Source organism: Symphalangus syndactylus, chromosome 13 (assembly GCF_028878055.3).
Source record: "Symphalangus syndactylus isolate Jambi chromosome 13, NHGRI_mSymSyn1-v2.1_pri, whole genome shotgun sequence".
In the NCBI taxonomy this organism is placed as follows: domain Eukaryota; kingdom Metazoa; phylum Chordata; class Mammalia; order Primates; family Hylobatidae; genus Symphalangus; species Symphalangus syndactylus.
This window is the reverse complement of record NC_072435.2, coordinates 60,022,900-60,040,611: the sequence shown is the minus strand read 5'-3', so window position 1 is coordinate 60,040,611 and position 17,712 is coordinate 60,022,900. Positions and strand designations below refer to the sequence as shown.

Sequence of the window (17,712 nt, the reverse complement as noted above, 5' to 3'; positions counted from 1 at the left end):
TCAGCGCGTTAGCCAGGATGAGAGGAAATAGGATTCTTTTTTTTTTTTTTTTTTTTTTTTTTTTTTTGAGACGGAGTCTCGCTCTGTCGCCCAGGCTGGAGTGCAGTGGCACAATCTCGGCTCACTGCAAGCTCCGCCTCCCGGGTTCACGCCATTCTCCTGCCTCAGCCTCTCCGAGTAGCTGGGACTACAGGCGCCCGCTACCACGCCCGGCTAATTTTTTGTATTTTTAGTAGAGACGGGGTTTCACTGTGGTCTCGATCTCCTGACCTCGTGATCCGCCCGCCTCGGCCTCCCAAAGTGCTGGGATTACAAGCGTGAGCCACCGCGCCCGGCCGGAAATGGGATTCTTAACACCAGAGAAACTGGGGCAATCTCTTGCTTGTGTGTATGCACATACATATGTACATGTATACATATATGTATATATACACAAATATATGTCTATATTTTCCCCCATGTTTTTGCATGTCCCAGCCTCCAGACAATCTCACAGTAGCAGCAGCAATAGTGGAAGCAGTGGGGGCCTGCAGGTATCTAAAACTACAAGGGATAGGAACCTTCTTTTCCTTTTAGAGTTGCTGTGGAGTGAACCCGCATTACTTTTTTTCTCTGTTTCCTCCTGCCATACCCAGGCATAGTTGCAGAAAGTACATAGCAGAGGGAGGTAACTAAAGCCCCAGGGTTATGACTAGAGAACTGAATAGGGGAGCTCCAGGGAACTAGAAAGTATCAAGAAGATCCCAGAAACGAACAAGGTCAAAAAAGCAACCCATGTTCAAGTTCAGAAAACCCAAAGTTGGTCCCAGCAAGGTGGCTCACGTCTGTAATCCCAGCACTTTGGGAGGCCGAGGTGGGTGGATCACCTGAAGTCGGGAGTTCGAGACCAGCCTGACCAACATGGAGAAACCCCATCTCTACTAAAAATACAAAATTAGCCGGGTGTGGTGACACATGCCTCTAATCCCAGCTACTCGGGAGGCTGAGGCAGGAGAATTGCTTGAACCTGGGAGGCAGAGGTTGGGGTGATCCGAGATCGTGCCATTGCACTCCAACCTGGGCAACAAGAGCAAAACTCCGTCTCAAAAAAAAAAAAAAAACCCAAAGTTCAAAAAAACTCAGCTCTGATGAACTCTTAGGCTCATTTTTGCCCGAATATATGTGGATCTGTCCCTAAATAATATATCAAAGACTTTAAGAACTAAAATGTAAGTTTTAGATTGGATTGGGTGGTGCACACACAGGACAAATCCAAATCACACTGCAAAGGCCTTGAAAACTGACCTGAAATCAGTCCACACAAGGCTTGTTGGAACTTGCAGCCTGAACCCAACATGGTCAATACCTGTTAAAACAAAAGTATCAACCATCTCCATAGGATTTATTTTATTTATTTATTTATTTTATTTTATTTTTTTCTGAGACAGAGTCTCGCTCTGTTGCCCAGGCTGGAGTGCAGTGGCGCAATCTTGGCTCACTGCAACCTCTGCCTCCTGGGTTCAGGGGATTCTCTTGCCTCAGCCTCCCCGAGTAGCTGGGACTACAGGCACGCGCCACTAAGCCTAACTAATTTTTGTTTTTTGTATTTTTAGTAGAGATGAGGTTTTACCATGTTGGCCAGGTCTCAAACTCTTGACCTCAGGTGATCCACCCGCCTCGGCCTCCTAAAGTGCTGGGATCACAGGTGTGAGCCACTGCGTCGGGCCAAGAGTTTTAATTAGATGTATCTTGGTATAATTTCTGAAGTTCAAAGAAACAGAGAAAACTCCATTGAAGTAACAAACTAGTAACTCAGGGTGTATCCTACACGTTTGTGTTTGGTGCTGCCCCTACAGTTCTCTAATGTTCCGAATTAGTTACCAGCCTCAAGCTATCAGGGGATTTAATATAGAAATCTGGATTTCTGGTTTTCCTTGGAGAGCTGGAAAGCAGCACTGGACCTTCATTCTCACATGACAGCTTTCTCCTGGATTTAACAAGCACTTAACCCCTTTGAGAAGGGGTACAAGCTCTTTTACTAACCACTGTCCCCACTATTGCCTACTCCCACACAGACCCTGAGGGCACAGCCTGAGCTGCAATGTACATTTGCAGTATTACTTATCTTAATCTCACCTTCATTACTGAAGGATATTTTTGGTAGATACAAAATTCTGGATTGACACTCTTTCAGCACAATAAATTATTGTTCCACTTTTCTTCTGGCCTCCAGAGTTTGTGAAGAGCAATCCAGTCATTCAAATCATTGTTCACCCATAAGTAATACATTTTTTTTTACAGTTCTTTCACTACTTATTTTGTCTTTCATTTTCAGCAGTTTGATTATGATGTGTCTGAGTATGGATTTCTTTGGGTTTATCCTATTTGGGGTGGCTGAGCTTCTCAAAATGGCTTTGCTTGTTTTATCTTTCACAAAATTGGTAAGTTTTCAGCCATTATTTCTTCAAATCTTTTTTGAGTCCTGTACTATCTCTTCTCCTTCTGAAACCCTAATGACACAAATGTTAAATCTTTTCTTGTTCTACATTCCCAGAGGCTGTGTTCTTTTTGCATTTTTATCTTTTTTTCAGTTATTCATATTAGCTAATTTCTTTTGAACTATCTTCAAGTTTATTGACTTTATTACCTCCATTCTGCTTTTGAGCCTAGCCAGTGGTTTTTATTTCGGCTACTGCACTTTTCAGTTCTAAAACTTGTTTATTCTTCTTTATATCTTCTACTCTTTTGCTGAAACTTTCTATTTTTATATTGGTTTGCAGAGTGTGCATGATTCCTTATTCAAGTATTTTTAAAATAGCTGCTTTAAAGTCATTATCTGATAATTCCAACATGAGTCACCTTTATTTTGGTGTCTGTTGTCTTTTGCCACGTGAGTTAAAATTTTCTTCATTCTTCATATGTTGAGTGATTTTGGATGGTATCCTAAGGCATTCTGAATATTATTCTATGAGACCCTAGGTCTTTCTTTAAATCCTATGGAAGCCAGGCACAGTAGCTTATGCCTGTAATCCCAGCACTTTGGGAGGTCAAGGTGGGCAGATCACTTGAGGTCAGGAGTTCGAGATCAGCCTGGCCAACGTGTTGAAACCCCATCTTTACTAAAAATACAAAAAAAAATAGCTGGGTATGATCTCAGCTACTTGGGAGGCTGAGAGGCAGGAGGATCTCTTGAACCCAGGAAGCGGAGGTTGCAGTGAGCTGAGATCATGCCACTGTACTCTCACCTGGGCAACAGAGCAAGGTTCTGTCTCAAAAAAAAAAAAAAAAAAAAATTAATAGGTGGCCAAGCGCGGTGGCTCACGACTGTAATCCCAGCACTTTGGGAGGCCGAGGCGGGCGGATCACCTGAGGCTGGGGTTCGAGACCAGCCTGGTCAACATGGTGAAACCCCATATTTACTAAAAATACAAAAAATTAGCTGGGCATGGTGGCGCATGCCTGTAATCCCAGCTACTCAGGAGGCTGAGGCAGGAGAATCGCTTGAACCTGGAAGGCAGAGGTTGTGGTGAGCCGAGATCAAGCTGTTGCATTCCCGTCTGGGCAATAAGAGCAAAACTGTCTCAAAAAAAAAAAAAAAAGTAATAGGCTGGGAGCGGAGCGGTGGATCACACCTGTAATCCCAGCACTTTGGGAGGCCGAGGTGGGTGGATCACACGGTCAGGAGTTCAAGACCAGCCTAGCCAAGGTGATGAAACCCCATCTCTACTAAAAATACAAAAATTAGCCAGGCATAGTGGCACATGCCTGTAATCCCAACTACTTGGGGGCTGAGGCAAAAACAAAACAAAACAAAAACCTCTTTCCTCATATATATTGCTCAGCAAAAAGGGAACCATCTGAATACTAAGAGTTTTCATCAACCCTGGAAATTTGTTTTATTAGGGTTCTATATCATTGCCATATTTTCCTTCCAGAATTCATATTTTACATTCATTTTATTTCTTACATCATATTTTCTTCCCTATGACTTATTTTCTGTCATCATTTTCATCCTTCTCTGAAAGTTTTTTAAACAATTCATTCCAGCTTTTTCCCTAGCATTATTGAGGTATATTTGGCAAATAAAAATTATATATATTGGCCAGGCAGGGTGGCGCATGCCTGTAATCCCAGCTACCTGGGAGGCTGAGGCAGGAGAAGTGCTTGAACCCAAGAGGCAGAGGTTGCAGTGAGCCAAGATCGCGCCATTGCACTCCAGCCTGGGCGACAAGAGTGAAAACTTTGTCTCAAAAAAAAAAAATTATATATATTTACAGTATACAATTAGGTATTTTGATATATGTGTATACATTGTGAAATGATTACCATAATCAAGCCAATTAATGTATCTATCACATCACATAGTTACCAATTTGTATATGTGTGTATGTGGTAAGAACATTAAGATCTACTCCCATAATAAATTCCAAGTATATAATACAGTATTATAAATTAGTTACTATGGTATACATTCTGTACTGGTATTACTATTAATGGTATGTACTTACATGGCAGTACATACTATTAATATATAATGCTGTATATTAGATCTCCAGAAATTTTTTATTCTGAGTAACTGGAGCTTTGTACCCTTTGACCAATATCTTCTTTCCTCCATCCCCCAACCCCTGGAGACCTCCATTCTACTCTCTTCTTCTATGAGTTCAGCGTTTTAGAGTTCATATGTAAGTGAGATCACTGCAGTATCTGTCTTTCTGTGCCTGGCTTATTTCACATATGTCCTCCAGCTTCATCTATGTTTTTGAAAATAACAGGATTTTCTTCATTTTTAAGGCTTAATATTCCAGTGTTTGTGTATTTATATATATACACATACATTCCATTGTGTGTGTGTATATGTGTATGTGTGTGTGTATACATATATATGCCCACACATCACATTTTCTTTATCAATTTATCCATTGATTCCATATCTTGGCTATCATGAATGATGCTGCAATGAACATAAGAATGCAGATTTTTTTTCCCCATACTGATTTGATTTCATTTGGATATATACCCAGAAGTGAGCTTGCTGGGTTATAGGGTAGTTTTGAGAAACCTCCATGCTGTTTTCCATAATGGCTGTTTCAATTTATGCCACCAACAGTGTACAAGGATTCCCTTTTTGCCACATCCTTTCAAACACTTGTTATTTTTTTGTCCTTTTGATAATAGCAGTTCTGACAGGTGTGAGGGAATTTTTGTTTGTTTGTTTTTTTGAGACGGAGTCTCACTCTTGTTGCCCAGGCTGGAGTGCAGTGGTGCAATCTCAGCTCACTGCAGCCTCCGCCTCTGGGGTTCAAGCGATTCTCCCACCTCAGCCTCCCAAGTAGCTGAGATTACAGGTGCCCACCACTATGCCCGCATAATTTTTGTATTTTAGTAGGGATGGGGTTTCATCATGTTGGTCAGGCTGGTGTCAAACTCCTGACCTCAAGTGATCCGCCCGCCTCAGCCTCCCAAAGTGCTGGGATTACAGGCCTGAGCCACAGTACCCAGCAATGAGGTGATATTTCATTGTGGTTTCAATTTCCATTTTCCTGATGATTAGTAATGTTGAGTGTTTTTTCATGTACCTATTGGCTGTTTCTATGTCTTTTTTTGAGAAATGCCCATTTTTTTAATTGGGTTATTTGTTTTCTTGTTACTGAGTTGAGTTCCTTATATATTTTGGATATTAGCATCTTACCAGATACAAGGTTTGAAAATATTTTATCCCACTCTGTGGATAGTCTCTTCACTCTGCTAATTGTTTCCTTTGCTGTGCAGAAGCTTTTGAGTTTGATGTAATCACATTTTTCTATTTTTTGCTTTTCTTTTCTGTGTTTTGGGGTCATATGCAAAAAAATCATTGCCTAGACTGATGTCACGGAACTTTCCTCTGTTTTCTTCTAGTAGTTTTATAGTTTTGTGTCTTATGTTTAAGTCTTTCATCCATTTTGAGTTGACTTTTGTATATGTATGCGATAGGAATTCAATTTCATTCTTTTGCATGTGGCTATCCAGTTTCTCATCACCATTTATTGAACTGTCTTTTTCCCATTGTGTGTTCTTGGCATCTTTATTGAAAATCCAATGACCATAAATGCATGGGTTCTGTATGGGTTCTTGTTTCTGTATTCTGTTCCATTGGTTGATGTGTCTATTTTTATGCCAGTGCTATGCTGTTTTGATTACTGCAGCTTTGTAATCTATTTTGAAATCTATCAGATGTAGTGATGCCTCCAGCTTTGTTCTTCTTGTTCAAGATTACCTTGACTCTTCAGGGTCTTTTATGGTTCCATATGAATTTTAGGATTGTTTTTGCTATCTGTGTGAAAAGTACCTTTGGAATTTTGTTAGGGATTCCACTGAATGTGTAGATTGCTTTGGGTAGTATGGACATTTTAACAATATTAATTCTTTCCATTTATGAATGCAGAATATCTTTTCGTTTATTTGTGTCTTCATTTATTTTTTATTATACTTTAAGTTCTGGGATACATGTGCAGAATGTGCAGGTTTGTTACATAGGTATACACATGCCATGGTGGTTTGCTGCACCCATCACCCCATCATCTACATTAGGTATTTCTTCTAATCCTATCCCTCCCCTAGCTCCCCACCCCCCTTTTTTATTTAATGCAATTTTTTTTTTTTTTAGATGGAGTCTCACTCTGTCGCTCATGCTGGAGTGCAGTGGTGTGATCTCAGCTCACTGCAATCTACGCCTCCCAGGTTCAAGCAATTCTTCTGCCTCAGCCTCCCGAGTATCTGGGACTACAGGTGCATGCTGCCATGCCCAGCTAATTTTTTTTTTTTTTTTTTTTTTTTGTATTTTACTAGAGATGGGGCTTCACTGTGTTGCTCAGGCTGGTCTTGAACTCCCGAGCTCAGGCAATCCACCCGCCTTGGCCTTCCAAAGTGCTATGATTACAGGCGTGAGCCACCATGCCTGGCATGTCTTCAGTTTTTTCATCAGTGTTTTATAGTTTTCCATATACAGATTTCCTTTGTTAAATTTTTTCCTAAGTATTTTATTCTTTTTGATGTTATTATACATGGGATTTTCTTCTTGATTTCTTTTTCTGATAATTTGTTGCTAGTGTAGAGAAACAACCGATTTTTGTATCTTACTGAATGCACATACATTTATTACCTTTTTTTTTTTTTTTTTGAGACGGAGTCTCGCTCTGTTGCCCAGGCTGGAGTGCAGTGGTGCAATCTCGGCTTACTGCAAGCTCAGCCTCCCGGGTTCATGCCATTCTCCTGCCTCAGCCTCCCTAGTAGTTGGGACTGTAGGCACCCGCCACCATGGCTGGCTAATTTTTTGTATTTTTAGTAGAGAGGGGTTTCACCGTGTTAGCCAGGATGGTCTCAATCTCCTGACATCATGATCCACCCACCTTGACTTCCCAAAGTGCTGGGATTACAGGCATGAGCCACCGTGTGAGGCCTTATTACTTCTTTTTTTTGAGACAGTCTTGCTCTGTCACCCAGGCTGGAGTGCAGTGGCATGATCTTGGCTCGCTGCAACCTCCATCTCCTGGGTTCAAGCGATTCTCGTGCCTCAGCCTCCTGAGTAGCTGGGATTACAGGTGCCCACCATCACCAGCTAATTTTTGTATTTTCAGTAGAGATGGGGTGTTGCCATGTTGGCCCGGCTGGTCTCAAACTCCTGACCTCAAGTAATCTGCCCGCCTTGGCCTCCCAAAGTGCTGGAATTACAGGTGGGAGCACACTGAGTTGTAAATAAATAACATTTATTACTTCTAACAGTTTTATGGTAGATCCCCTAGGGTTTTTTTGAATTTGGATGCCTTTTATTCCTTTTTATTGCCTAAAAGGAATAAAAGGACTTTTGGTACTGTGTTGAGCAGAGTGTCAAGAGTGGACATCCTTGTCTTGTTTCTGATCTTTGGGGAAAAACCTTTATTTTCCAATGTTGAGGATAATGTTAGCTGTAGGTTTGTCATATATGGCCTTTATTATTTTGAAGTAAATTCCTTGTACACCCAATTTGTTGAGTTTTGATTATGAAAGTATATCGAATTTTGTAAGATGACTTTTCTGTATCTACTGAAATGATCATATGGTTTTTATCCTTCACTCTGTTAATGTGGTGTATCACATTGATTGCTTTGCTTATGTTGAAACATCCCTGCATCCTAGGAATAAATCTCACTTGATGATGGTGCATGATCCTTTTAATGTGCTGTTGAATTCCATTTGTTAGTATTTTGTTGAGGATTTTTGTATCTATGTTCATCAGGGATATTGGCCTGTAATTTTCTTGTAGATTTTTTGTCTGTTTTTGGTATCAGGGTAATACTATCCTCATAAAATGAATTTGGAAGTGTTCTGTCTTCAACATTTTGGAAGAGTTTGAGAAGAATTGGAGTTAATTCTTCTTTAAGTATTTGATAGAACTTACTAGTGAAGCCATCAAGTCTTTGTCTTTTCTTTATTAGGAAGTTTTTGATTACTGATGGAACTATCCTACTCATAATTGGTCTGTTCAGATTTTCTCTTTTTTCATGATTCAGGCTTGGTAGTTTTGTTTCTAGGAATTTATCCATTTTTTTCCTAGTTTATCCAATTTGTTGGCATATAATTATTCATAGTAGTCTCTTACGATTCTTCGTTTGTGTTGTTGTTGTTGTTTTAGAGATGAGGTCTCCCTCTATTGCCCAGGCTAGAGTATAGTGGCATGATCATAACTCACTGCAGTTTTGAACTCCTGGCTCAGGCAATCTTCCCGCCTCAGCCTCTCAAGTAACCGGGGCTATCGTCATGCACCACTCTGCCGAGCTAATCCTGACTGTTTTATAGTGTCTTTGTTCCTATCTCACTCTTTCTTTCTGATTTGATTTTTTTATGGTGGTATGATTTGATGTCTTTCTCTTTGTCTTCAGTGTATCTACTAGAGAGTTTTTCTCTGTGGTTACCATAAGGCTTACATATTTAAAACATCTCATAGTTATAACAGTCTATTGTAAGTTAATAATAACTTGAGGCTGGGTATGGTGGCTCACACCTGTATTCCCAGCACTTTGGGAGGCTGAGGTGGGAGGATCGCTTGAGCCCAGGAGTTTGAGACCAGCCTGGGCAACATAGTGAGACCCTGTCTCTACCAAAATGTTTAAGGATCACTTGAAGTCAGGAGTTGGAAACCAGTCTGGCCAACATGATGAAACTTTGTCTCTACTAGAAATACAAAAAATTAGCCAGGCGTGGTGGCAGGCGCCTGTAATCCCAGGTACTTGGGAGGCTGAGGCAGGAGAATCACTTGAACCTGGGAGGCAGAGGTTGCAGCGAACCGAGATTGCGCCACTACATTCCAGCCTGGGAGACAGAGCAAGACTCTGTCTCAAAAAAAAATTAACCAGATGTCGTGGCACATGTCTAGTTTCAGCTACGCAGGAGGTTGAGGTAGGAGGATCCCTTGAGTCCAGGAGGTTGAGGCTACAGTGAGGACTCTGGCCTGGGCTACAGAGCAAGACCCTGTTTCTCAAAAATAATAATAATAATAATAATAGCTTAACTTTGACCAAATACAAAAAGTCTACACTTTAACTTCTCCACCCACATTACATTATTGATGTTACAATGTACATCTTTTATATATTGTGTATCTATTAGCAAATGATTGTAGGTTTATTTATTTTTATTTTTATTTATTTATTTATTTGAGATGGAGTCTCACACTGTCACCCAGGCTGGAGTGCAGTGGCGCGATCTCGGCTCACTGCAACCTCTGCCTCCTGGGTTCAAGTGATTCTCCTGCCTCAGCCTCCCGAGTAGCTGGGAGTACAGGTGCACACCACCACAGCCAGCTAACTTTTGTATTTTTAGTAGAGACGGGGTTTCACAATGTTGGCCAGGATGGTCTCGATCTCTTGACCTCGTGATCTGCCCACCTCAGCCTCCCGAAGTGCTGAGATTACACGTGTGAGCCACCAGCGCCCGGCCGGTTTATTTATTTTTAATACCTTTGTCTTTTAACCTTTTTTTTTTTTTTTGAGACAGAGTCTTGCTCTGTTGCCCAGGCTGGAATGCAGTGGCAAGATTTCAGCTCACTGCAACCTCCACCTCCTGGGTTCAAGTAGTTCTCCTGCCTCACCCTCCTGAGTAGCTGGGATTACAGGCACACATTACCATACCCAGCTAATTTTTATATTTTTAGTAGAGACAGGGTTTCACCATATTGGTCAGGCTGGTCTCGAACTCCTGACCTCATGATCTGCCCGCCTCCGCCTCCCAAAGTTCTAGGATTACAGGTGTGAGCCACCATGCCCAGCCTTGTCTTTTAACATTTATACTAGAGTTAAAAGTGATTTATGCACCATTATTACATTATCAGAGTATTCTGAATATAACTATATCCATACCTTTACAATGAGTTTTATATTTTTATATTGTTAGTGTCCTTTTCTTTCTACTTGAAGAACTCTTTTTGATGTTTCTTACAAGTTAAATCTAGTATTGATTTCCTCTCATGTCTTTTGTTTGTTTGGGATTCAGTGATCAGATTAAATGCCTTATAGCTGTCAGAGAAAGATTGCATGATGTACGTTTTTACCATATGATCTAGTATGATTTCAAACTATCTTCCTTACTTAATTCAGGACATTATTCCACTAAAATATTGTGGTGCAATCTCGGCTTACTGCAAGCTCAGCCTCCCGGGTTCATGCCATTCTCCTGCCTCAGCCTCCCTAGTAGTTGGGACTGCAGGCACCCGCCACCATGGCTGGCTAATTTTTTGTATTTTTAGTAGAGAGGGGTTTCACCGTGTTAGCCAGGATGGTCTCAATCTCAAAAAAAAAAAAATATTGACTACCTACTAGTGTCATACACTTGACGGTTTTACAGATGATAAAAACAATATTCATTGAGGTTTCATAATTTGTCTGTGGCCTCTCAGCTAGTTAAAAGGTCTGGAATTCAGACCTCTTTTACAACACTAAAGCCTTCAGTTTTCTCAACCACGTTGCTATACGCATTTTTTCTTTTCATCATATCTCATTCCGTAGTCATTTCTTTCTCTATGGGTAACTGACTGATAAGAATACTAGCTGAGATCCTGTCCCTCTGTAACCAGACCAAACTATTTCTTTTAAAAATTTATTTGTATTACATGTATATTATAATAGTTTACAAAGCTGTACCTTCCTTACCCTTCCATTTCCTTGTCTAAGAGTCAGTGACTTTCAAGTCTTCTAGCTATTCTCCCTTTTTTTTTTTTTTAACGAGTCAAGGGGTCGGGCCTAGTGTCCCCACTTTTGTATGGAAATTCTTTTTTTTGTTGTTTGTTTGTTTGAGACGGAGTCTCGCTCTGTTCCCTGGGCTGGAGTGCAGTGGTGTGATCTTGGCTCACTGCAATCTCCGCCTCCTGGGTTCAAGCAATTCTCCTGCCTCAGCCTCCTGAGTAGCTGGGATTACAGGCGCATGCGCTACCACATCCAGCTAATTTTTGTATTTTTAGTAGAGATAGGGTTTCACCATGTTGGTCAGGCTGGTCTCAAACTCCTGACCTCGTGATCCGCCCACCTCGGGCCCCCAAAGTGCTGGGATTACAGGTGTGAGCCACTGTGCCTGGCAGAAATTCTTCCATAGTATTTACAAACATTAATCCCAATCCTCACAACAGTTGTAAGGGCTATCATTCCTATTATATTATCATTCCTATTGTATTAGAGAACTGCAGGTTTGGAAAGTTGAACTAATTTGCCCAAGAAAGCAAAGCTTATAATTATTCAAGTTTGAGTATAAAACGCATGTAACTGAATCTAGTATCTCTGATCTGTCAGTACCGTACACTGCCTTCCATTTTACTCTCTCCCCTTCTCTTGAACCTACAAATGTCTTTTCTGCCAGTCAGTCATTACTACTATAGTGCTCATGTACTTGTTAAGTGCTCTCTTCTCTTTAACAAAGGTCAGCATCTCAGAATTACAAGACAAACACTATTTTCATCAAACCCGAAATGTATACCATATCTGTCCACAAATGAGTCCTATCTACCACTCATACTGTGTTCATTCCACACTTGACTTTTCTTAAGCTAGGCTTTTTTCTGGATTGCCACCCTCTAGTTCCTTATCATTTTTTAAAGTGCTCTGGCCCTCCAGTTACAGAATCCAGACCAGGGCTATCCAAGAGAACATTCAGTGGTGATGGAAATGTTTTATATTTGTGATGTTTAGTACAGACTTCCAGTACAAAAGCTACCAGCCACATTTGGCTGGTGAACTTTGGAAATGTGAATAGTGTGACTGAGAAACTGAGTTTTCAAATTCAGCTGTTTATTTCAAAATAAAATGCACATTTTACTTAAATTATTTGAAATTTTAAAAGCCACATGTAGCTAGCGGCTACTGTATTAGACAATGCATATCTAACCAGGGGCTGGCAAACTTTTTCTTGAACGGCAAATAGTAAGTATTTTAGGTTTGCAGTTCACACATTCCCTATCATAACTACTCACTTCTGCCCTTTTAGCGCAAAAGCATCCATAGACGCTATGTAACAAGTATGGCTAATAAAACTTCATTTATAAAAATGGGTGCAGGGCCATAGGCCATAGTTTACTGATGCCTGGGAATTTTCCATTAGGCATATTCATTTCATCCTGTCAATAGCCCTGTTAACAGTGTGATCATTCCGTTGTTTGTTTGTTTATTTATTTATTTATTTATTTATTTATTTATTTATTTATTGAGACAGAGACTCACTCTGTCACCCAGGCTGGAGTGCAGTGGCACAATCTCGGCTCACTGCAACCTCTGCCTCCTTGGTTCGAGCAATTCTCATGCCTCGGCCTCCCCAGTAGCTGGGATTACAGGCGCACGCCACCATGCCCAGCTAATTTTTATATTTTTAGTAGAGACAGGTTTCACCAGGTTGGCCAGGCTGATCTCAAACTCCTGACCTCAAGTGATCTGCCTGCCTCACCCTCCCAAGGTGCTGGGATTACAGGTGTGAGCCACCATGCCTGGCCATTTCCCTTATTTTATAATTCATACTGTGGGATGCTATTATATGTCTGTGTGTATATATGCAATGAGATATTTTGTGTGTGTATGATTAGAGTCATCCTTTAACAACGGAGATAGGACTAAGGCATGTGTATATTTAGCAAGCTTCCCAATGTAATTCTGATCTGTAGCAATGTTTGGGAACCAGTGACTTACTTTGTTTTCCTAATCACTACCCTCATCTTATTATGTAACCTGTCTTCTCTCTTTTTTCCTCATCCATTTGTAAAAAAATTCAGTTGAATTCTCCCATATTGATTGAAGTTTCGTTTCTCCCAAATAATAAAAATGTGAGTGATTACTTTCGTATTTTCTTTCAGTCCTGGAATCAAGATGTGAGACCAAGAAATTATTTCTGAAAAAGGAAATTTATGAAATAGAATCAACCCAGTGGGAAATAATGGAAAAGCTCACAAGACATGATTTTCAGTGCTCCAGTTTCAGAGATGATTGGGAATGTAATATCCAGTTTAAGAAACAACTCGGCTCTCAGGGGGGACATTTCAATCAGTTGGTATTCACTCATGAAGATCTGCCCACTTTGAGTCACCATCCATCCTTTATGTTACAGCAAATCATTAATAGTAAAAAGAAATTCTGTGCATCTAAAGAATATAGGAAAACCTTTAGACATGGCTCACAATTTGCTACACATGAGATAATTCATACCATTGAGAAGCCCTATGAATGTAAGGAATGTGGAAAGTCCTTTAGACATCCCTCAAGACTCACTCATCATCAGAAAATTCATACTGGCAAGAAACCCTTTGAATGTAAGGAATGTGGAAAAACCTTTATTTGTGGCTCAGACCTTACTCGACATCACAGAATTCACACTGGTGAGAAACCCTATGAATGTAAGGAATGTGGGAAGGCCTTTAGTAGTGGTTCAAACTTCACTCGACATCAGAGAATTCACACAGGCGAGAAGCCTTATGAATGCAAAGAATGCGGGAAGGCCTTTAGCAGTGGCTCAAACTTTACTCAACATCAGAGAATTCATACTGGGGAAAAACCCTATGAATGTAAGGAATGTGGCAATGCCTTTAGTCAGAGCTCACAACTTATTAAACATCAAAGAATCCATACAGGTGAGAAACCTTATGAATGTAAGGAATGTGAAAAGGCTTTTCGTTCTGGCTCAGACCTTACTAGACATCAGAGAATTCATACTGGTGAGAAACCCTATGAATGTAAGATATGTGGGAAGGCTTATTCTCAGAGTTCACAGCTTATTAGTCATCATAGAATTCATACTAGTGAGAAACCCTATGAATATAGGGAATGTGGGAAGAACTTTAATTATGACCCACAGCTTATTCAGCATCAAAATTTGTACTGGTGATGAAACAATATATGAAATGTGTAGGGAGGCTTTTAATTATGGCTGAAAACAGAATTTATCTTGTGAATAATTCCTCTAGATAGAATAATATAGAAACATTTTATTTGTGGACTGCAGCTTATTCAACCTGGGAAAAATAATGTTGGAGAAATACTCTATGAATAGAATATACTTTGGAAGCCCTTAACTAAACTCTCATTTCTCTTGACATCAGATAATTCAGTCTAGCAATATGATAGATAATTCAGTCTGTCGTACTGAAAATGACAGCACCTTTAACACCTTTCTAACCTTCTTAACATCAGAGAATTTTTGTAGAAATGTAGTCCTGTGATTTTCATTTTTTCCCCTAATTTCTCTAATTGTTACATTCTTAGTATTTTAATCCATATTAAATTTATATGGCTATAAATTTCATCTGTTTACATCCTGATTTGTATACTATTTTAAAAATACCTTTAGTACCTGGGAGAAGTGACCTCTTTATTTTTGAAGATGGCTTATTCTTTTTGCTCTTTATAACATTAAGGCTTTCTTACTGTAAAAATGTTCATGAACACCATTTTACTCAATAGAGATCCTTCATTATCTTCATGGTGTTTTGTTGTGTTACTGTAATATCACTTATGAAATCCTATTGGTGGATATCGTAGTCTCCTCTAGATATTTTGCCATAATCCATGCCAAAATACAAGTCCCTGATGGACATTCTCCCTAAGCACATCTTTGTATCATATCTTTTAATTGCAGAATTAATGTGTGAATATACTTTCCTTATAATAGATGCAAACATTACAAAAAGGCAAATGTACCCTTTGACCATATCCCAAAGGATAGTCTTTATCAGTTCATTATTTATTACTGATCATTTTTCTGTTTATATATACATGCATGTCTCAGTAAAAATTATAAAATGGGGGATAATTATACCTACCTCATAATGCTTTGTGAGGATTAAATGAATTAAGACCCATAAAGTGCTTAGAATTGTGCCTGACATGATAAATACATACTCACTGAATGTTAGTCATCGTTATTATATTCATCATCACCAGTATTATTATTTGTAGAAAGGCTTTTTAACTTCTGCAGAACTTAGTCACCATTAGGCAGGGTATTTGACTGAAGAAAGACCCTTTGAAGGTAACAAGTTAAGAAAATTTCCCATCATCATGTACTTCCTATTGAACATGAAATAATCCTAGGTATTGGTGGGGAAAGTACTGGGAATAATGTGTGCGAAGGACTTTATTCCGACTAATACTCTTTTTGTCGCATTATATACCCAGTAAAAAAGAAAAGAGAACATAAACAAAATATTGGTGCACTAATGAGGAAAAAAGTATGAAAAGAGAAACAGCGTCATATTTAAAAAATGGACAGAGATAGAAACATAGTTACAGATTTGAAAGGTTCTGTTGAATATAATGCTTTTTTCTGATGCGTTTGAAAATTTAAACAAAATGATTTTTAAGGAAAATATACATCAATATTGACTCTAAGAAAATTAGGACTCTTCGAGGACTCTCATAAACACAGAGAACAGGGAACAATTAGCATGTGATCAGTTAACTATTAAGCACCAAATCCAGTTTCTTTCTAAGGAAAACTTTATCAAATGTTCAAGGAACTATTTCAGTTATATAGAAGTACACATCTTGGCTCACGCCTGTAATCCCAGCACTTTGGGAGGCTGAGGTGGAAGGATTATTTGAGGCCAGGAGTTTGAGACCAGTCTGGCCAACATGTTGAAATCTCATTTTTACTAAAAAATACAAAACTTAGCCAGGCGTGGTGGCACATGCCTGTAATCCCAGCTACTGGGGAAGCCGAGGCAGGAGAATCACTTGAACGCAGGAGGCGGAGGTTACAGTGAGCCAAGATCACGCCATGGCACTTCAGCCTGGGCGACAGAATGAGACTTAAAAAAATAAAATAAAAATAAAGTCCACAGTGTAGCTTTGTTTGGGGTTAAGTTAGTGTTTTGAAATGGGCCTTCCCTGTGCTCAAAACATGCTCAGCAAGCAGCTCCCCACACTGGACAGATCGCACGTGTGGAAGGATGAAGTTTATGTCTGTAGAACTGTTATTTTATGCCCCACTTCCTTTTTTCTTAGATCCTGTGTAGACAGGTCTCTCTGAACATTGTGTACTTTACTGGCATAAGGAAGTAAAATATTTCATAATAAATTTGAGAAAAGTAGAGTGAGCAAAAATAACCTACAAATGAGAGAATTACTAAAAATGGACTGTTGTAATGTTCTGCATTGTCAAACTGAGAACTGCCAAATGAAATTTTGTTTACTTTCTTTTCTTGTGTGCCTATGTCTTTTATAAAGTTCTTCATCTAAAATTATAGAGATAGTGCATTTGCACCCAAATTAATGAAACAGTACCATTAAAGAAAAAGAAAAGGGGCTGGGCACAGTGGCTTACGCCTGTAATCCCAGTGCTTTGGGAGGCCAAGGCAGGTGGCATCCTGGCCAATATGGTGAAATCCCATCTCTACTAAAAATACAAAAATTAGCTGGGCGTGGTGGCATGTGCCTGTAGTCCTAGCTGCTTGGGAGGCTGAGGCAGGAAAATCGCTTGAACCCGGGAGGCAGGGTTTGCAGTGAGCTGAGATCCTGACTGCACTCCAGCCTGGGCGACAGAGTCTCAAAAAAATCTGTCTCAAAAAAAAAAAAAAAGAAAAAAAGAAAAAATGATTATCTTTGCTCTTCTCCGTTCCTCATTCCCTCCCCTCTGTCAATTTTCTTCTGAATAATATTTAAAGGTTGTGTATATTACCCATATATTTCTTCATGCTAAAACATTAACACATTTATTTCATTGTGTTCTTACAGAAAAATGGATAACTATACATTTCCCTGAAATTTGCTTTTTTACATTCAACTGTACATTTTGGATTTTCCTTCAATAGATGATGATCTAACAGTCTTTCTGATGGTTACAGTATGTTCCACAGTATTATTTACCAATGCCTTTTCAACCACTTTCCCAATTGTGATATTATGGATTGTTTGCACTTTTTTGCCATCTAAAAGTAATGCTGTAACAAACACTTTGTATTCTTGCCTGTTTTATTTCTATAAAATAAGCTCCCCAAGTCATTTCCAGTGTTTTTGTTTTGTTTTGTTTTGAGACAGGGTTTCACTCTTGTTTCCCAGGCTGGAGTGCAATGGTGCAATCTTGGCTTACTGCAATCTCCGCCTCCCAGGTTCAAGAGATTCTCCTGCCTCAGCCTCCCAAGTAGCTGGGGTTACAGGTATGTGCCACCACGCCTGGATAATTTTGTATTTTTAGTAGAGACCGCATTTTTCCATGTTGGTCAGGCTGGTCTGAAACTCCCGACCTCAAGTGATC

At 39.6% G+C, this 17,712-nt stretch overlaps 1 protein-coding gene across 9 annotated transcripts in view; it reads left to right on the top strand.

Moving 5' to 3' along the window:
• The window catches only part of ZNF566 (zinc finger protein 566), a 46,057-nt gene extending 28,598 nt beyond the window's left edge, over positions 1 to 17,459 (top strand). For 7 of the 9 annotated variants that reach the window (XM_055239696.2, XM_055239699.2, XM_063614150.1 and 4 more), the window contains one exon: positions 13,322 to 17,459. In XM_055239696.2, the coding sequence (XP_055095671.1) occupies positions 13,322 to 14,346 (1,025 nt within the window). In that variant the 3' untranslated portion in view covers positions 14,347 to 17,459. Of the gene's footprint in view, positions 1 to 41; positions 7,692 to 13,321 lie in introns of those variants that run through there. The other 2 variants (XM_055239694.2, XM_055239701.2) reach the window with 2 other exon arrangements.
• The last annotated feature ends 253 nt before the right edge of the window (positions 17,460 to 17,712 follow it).